The sequence below is a fragment of the Lathyrus oleraceus genome, chromosome 1 (genome assembly GCF_024323335.1).
Source record: "Lathyrus oleraceus cultivar Zhongwan6 chromosome 1, CAAS_Psat_ZW6_1.0, whole genome shotgun sequence".
Classification (NCBI taxonomy): Eukaryota; Viridiplantae; Streptophyta; class Magnoliopsida; order Fabales; family Fabaceae; genus Lathyrus; species Lathyrus oleraceus.
The window spans coordinates 103,805,436-103,810,413 of record NC_066579.1 but is presented as its reverse complement, the minus strand read 5'-3'; the positions used below and the strand labels follow the sequence as shown (position 1 = coordinate 103,810,413).

General features: G+C 40.9%; 2 protein-coding genes across 2 annotated transcripts; both read left to right on the top strand.

The window, feature by feature from the left end:
* The first annotated feature begins 3,031 nt into the window (after positions 1-3,031).
* Positions 3,032-4,108, top strand: LOC127094034 (uncharacterized). Its single transcript, XM_051032909.1, has 2 exons — positions 3,032-3,407; positions 3,687-4,108. Exons 1-2 carry the CDS (start codon positions 3,032-3,034, stop codon positions 4,106-4,108), a joined length of 798 nt encoding a protein of 265 aa, XP_050888866.1.
* An 18-nt stretch (positions 4,109-4,126) lies between these two features.
* On the top strand, positions 4,127-4,609 carry LOC127094024 (eukaryotic translation initiation factor 4 gamma-like). The gene has a single exon (XM_051032902.1). It carries the CDS (start codon positions 4,127-4,129, stop codon positions 4,607-4,609), a length of 483 nt encoding a protein of 160 aa, XP_050888859.1.
* The last annotated feature ends 369 nt before the right edge of the window (positions 4,610-4,978 follow it).

The window sequence follows — 4,978 nt, the reverse complement described above, 5'->3', positions numbered from 1 at the left end:
GAGAAACAAAGTCTAGAAGCAACTGAAATCTCAACTATCCAGAAAAGATCAAGAAATCTCCCGAGCATCTCTGAAGAATTGATTCTGGGAAACAAGGATGAACTTGTCAGAACAAGGTCAACATTCAAAGTATCTGAAGAAACTCTTCTGGGATTAGTATCTTTGATTGAGCCTACTTCCTGTGATGAGGCACTTCAAGATAATGACTAGGTTCTGGAAATGAAATAAAAATTGGATCAATTCTCAAAGAATGACGTTTGGGATCTTGTCCCAAAGTCTAAAGGAACTCGTATTATTGGAACAAGATGGGTATTCAGAAACAAATTGAACAAAAATGGAGAAGTAGTCAGAAACAAAGCACGGTTGGTGGCACAAGGTTACAGTCAACAAGAAGGAATTGACTACAACCAAAACTTTTCTCCAGTCACCAAGTTAGAATCCATTCGTTTACTTGTTTCATTCGCTGTAAATCACTCCATTAAATTATATCAAATGGACGTCAAAAGCGCATTTCTAAATGGTTATATATCAGAAGAAGTGTATGTTCAACAACCCCCAGGTTTTGAAAACTCTAAATGTCCAGAACATATTTTTAAACTGAAAAAATAATTGTATGGTCTAAAACAAGCTCCTAGAGCTTGGTATGAAAGACTAAGCAACTTTCTTCTGGAACATGACTTTATTAGAGGAAAGGTTGACTCTACACTCTTCTGTAAAAACATTAGAAATGATCTCATGATATGTCAGATATATGTTGATGATATAGATTTTGGTTCAACTAACCCCTCTGTTTGTCAAGAATTCTCTAAGCTAATGCAGACAGAATTTGAAATGAGTTTGATGCAAGAAATAAAATTCTTTCTGGGAATTCAAATCAATCAAGCTCCAGAAGCTACATATGTATATCAAAGTAAATACATAAAAGACATTCTGAAGAAATTTGAAATGTCAGAATGCAAACCAGCAAAGACACCCATGCATCCACTCTGCATTCTGGAGAAAGAAGAAGTTAGTCAAAAGGTTTGTCAGAAGCTTTATCGTGGTATGATAGGCCCTCACCTCTATTTGACGGTTGCCCGTCCTGACATTATTTTTAGTGTATGTCTTTGTGCCAGATTCCAATAAGATCCAAGGGAATCCCATTTAACAGCAGTTAAAAGAATCCTAAGATATCTGAAAGGAACTCCTAACCTTGGCTTGATGTATGAGAAAATATCAGAGTATATGCTCTCTGGATATTGTGATGTAGATTATGCAGGGGACAGAATGGAATGCAAAAGCACATCTGGGAACTATCAGTTCTTGGGAAACAATCTCATATCTTGGGCCAGCAAAAGACAGTCAACCATCGTTCTGTCTACGGCAGAAGCTGAATATATATCAACTTCACTATGCACTACTTAGATGCTCTGGATGAAAAATCAACTAGAAGACCTTCAGATATTTGAGAGTAACGTTCCTATCTTCTGTGATAATACTGTTGTCATATGTTTAAGTAAGAACCCTATCTTGCACTCCAGAGCTAAGCACATAGAAATAAAACTTCATTTTATCAGAGACTATGTTCAGAAAGGGGTAATATCTTTAAAATTTATTGATACAGACCATCAATGGGCTGATATTTTCACTAAACCCCTCGCTGAAGATAGATTCTCATTTATTCTGAAACATTTAAAAATCGAAATTTGCCCAGAATAAAACTAATGTGCTTCTCTGAAATAGCAAAATAAGGCTCTGAAATAACATCTGGTATCCGGATCTAACTCTGATACTTCTACCAGTTAGGAGTCATTTGAATCAGAAATCCTCAGGATCCAATCCCTTGGTATTCGTGAAGATCAAATAGATCAACACGTGGGGCATTTTGCGTCTGACCTTGGATCTTCTAGACAGCTGTCTAGTAGAAATTAAGAGACATACCCTTGAGATCTCCTCGAGCAGTGTGCTAGTTTGGGGATTAGACTTCTATCATGGGTTGTAATCATGTCTCCCCTAAGCGTGTCAACCCGTTTTATGTGCCATCATTAATTTTCTAACTTCTCAATTGTTCCTAACTATGTCGTTTTGCATGCTTTCCATTTTGTATTTATATGTTTCACAATTCACAATTTCACACTTTACACTCACAGCCTACACAAACCTCCTTCCCTCTCAGTTCATCAGTTCATCAATCTTCATCTACTTCATCAACTCTCTCATGGATTCCTAACAATAATCCGTCTACAACTACTCTCAGCAAATGGAATCAACGGAACAAACTCCCATCTCTTCTCAACAAACAACTGCTACAACCGGTGTTGTCTCTACTCCTATTTACAAAGAACCACACATTTTGGATCGTGAACCACATATCTGTCTTGCCACTCCATTTGAAAAGCTTGAAGTTTTGTGTGAATCGTTGGTAGATTTCGAGAACATGAAGCGCAATGGAATAGACCTTAATGAGGAACTCAGAATGCAAGGGCGGGAAACCTATTTCCAAAGGCTCTATGGCCCTGTCTATACCTATCTCGTAAAAGAGTTCTGGCGTTTTGTAGACTCATATGACCATTACATTGTATGACATGTTTTGGGGATCAAGACTGTCATCACTGAGAAGTCCATCGCCTCCCTTCTGAATATGGAGAAGACAGGGGGAAGAAGAATCTACAACATCAACCCTAGGGCAAAGTACCTCTCCCAGGAAATTGCCCCAACCATTTTCCAACAGAACGCTGAAGGGAACTCCTCCAAAAATAAGGAACTTCACCAGAACCTCCGAGTTTGGATGAAGATAATTCTGGGAACCATTCATCACCACCCAGCCTCTAACTCTTTTGACTACACCAACACGGATCAGAAGTGCATACTCTACTGCCTTCACAAAGGGCTCAAGCTGAATCTGCCAGCACTGCTCTTCAAATACCTCAGAGACTCTGTCAAAGACACAAGAAACAACATGAAGCCCAGAACCTACATCCCTCTGGGAAGGCTTATCTTCGATATTCTGATCGAGAGCGGGCTGGTGGATCACCTGATCCATCACAATCTGATGGAGGATGTCACAATTGACATTGGAAGGCCTCTAAACGCTCACAATCGGAAGAGCATGGGGGTGATTGAGAAAGTCAGGGAGAAACCCTCTTTAGATACCTCCTGGGAAGCACTCAAGGATCATAGGAAGATTCCAAATGGCCTCTACCTCTTCTCCAAGATTGATCCTTCAGAGGTTGTGGCACATTATCTTAAGGATCTCGCAAGCCAAGGAGTTGACATCTCAGAGTTCTCTATGGATTGGCTGCCTAAGCATCCACCAAACTTTATGAAGAGAACGCGAGAGCCTTCTGATAAGTCAAAGAAGGCCAAGAAAGAAAAGTTGGGGGAAACTTTTATGTTAAGACCTCCGGTCCCTCTGATTGAATCACCAAGTAAGTCTCTGTCTCCTCCTTCTCGCTCTGTCAATTTAAAGCAAATTGCTTCTTCTCTTCCCCAAACAACACCTATTTACACCCACTCTGAAACCCCACTCTCTACCACTAAACCCTCTGATACTCCAACCTCTAATCCACCATCTCCCCCACTTCAAAAATTCAACCTCTCCATCACAACCTTACCAGTATCTGAAGCAGAAATGCTTAACGAATCTATCTCACCAACATATTTTAGACCTTCATCACCACCCTAATACATTCTATCATCTGACTCAGAACCTTCTGACCCTCAATCACCCACACTAGCACAGCTTCAGGCACGTGCTCTTGCCTCACAACAACAACCGGAAGCTAACACTCCACCACCTGAACGACAAATTCCACCACCATCTGAACAACCCCAAACACCACCATCTGAACAACCACCAAACCCACCACCAGAACAACCCACAACACCACCCTCTAATACTCCCATCATACCATCCTCTGCAAACATCATCATCCCTACCTCTCAGACTCCCACTGACACCAACCAAACACCACCAACATCCCCATCCCCTAACACTGAACCAGAAACGACCTTTCCCACCCTAGAAGAAGCAATCTTTTTATTTGTTGAGTCTTCAGTAAAGAAGATCAAGTCTCTAACTATAAACTCCAGTATCATTGATGATCCCTCTGCAGTGAGGATTCACTAGAACAGAGTGATCAAATGGATGACCTCTAAAGCCTTCAAACTGAAAGTCCTCTCTGAACAAGTCCACAACGACTTCGTCAGAGACGCTGGAGAAAGGCTACAGGCACGATTGGTCAGAGAGGCTGAGGAAAAGGCCAGAAGAGAAGTAGAAGAGAAAGCTCGCCTGGAAGAAGAGAAACGGGTTAGAGAAGCTGCAGAGAAGGCTGTTACTAAAGCTATTGTTATGGCTGCTGCTGAAGCTGAGGCAAAAGCAAAAGCTGACGCTGAAGAAGCAGCACGCATAGTTGCGGAAGAAGCTGCAAAGGCTAGTGCTGATGCTCTGACTCAGGGGGAGCAATCAAACTCTGGCTTCGCTCCTCTGGCCCTGAAAACTTTGGAAGAACTACAGAAGGAGCAACAGATAGTGCGAGCAAGATTGGATCACCAGAACTCCGTCAACAACAATATTCAGAACCTGCTGACTCAGCTGCTCCAAAGGATGCCTCCTCTTCTAAACGCTTAGGCACTTAGGCTTCTTTTGTTGTTTTTCCTTATGTTTTCTGTTATGTATTATGTGTTCTCTTTCTGAATTACTGCTTACCTGTACCTAGTTTTCTCATATATATGAACCTTTTTTCTTGCATTTTTTTCTATGTCTTTTTTAGTCTGACGAAAAGGAGAACTAATACAGCTCTGATGAAAATATATCTAAGCCTCTTGTTGCACCGTGCACATTAATATCTTAATACCTTATGAAAACTAAAGTTATGCAGGATAACAACTAAGGTACAAACTAGCTGCCACACAAGGAAAGTCTGGTAAGAACTTCTGAGAAATCCTATAATCCATCTCAGGGGGAGTCATCTCTCATACGACTCTTAGATATTACTTT

Bases quoted from the DNA above. Each gene is read 5' to 3' on its own strand.
- LOC127094024 (XM_051032902.1), top strand. From the start codon at position 4,127: ATGACCTCTAAAGCCTTCAAACTGAAAGTCCTCTCTGAACAAGTCCAC.
- LOC127094034 (XM_051032909.1), top strand. From the start codon at position 3,032: ATGGAGGATGTCACAATTGACATTGGAAGGCCTCTAAACGCTCACAAT. The intron at 3,408-3,686 runs GTAAGTCTCTGT...CATCTGACTCAG, and splicing joins CCCTCTGATTGAATCACCAA to AACCTTCTGACCCTCAATCA.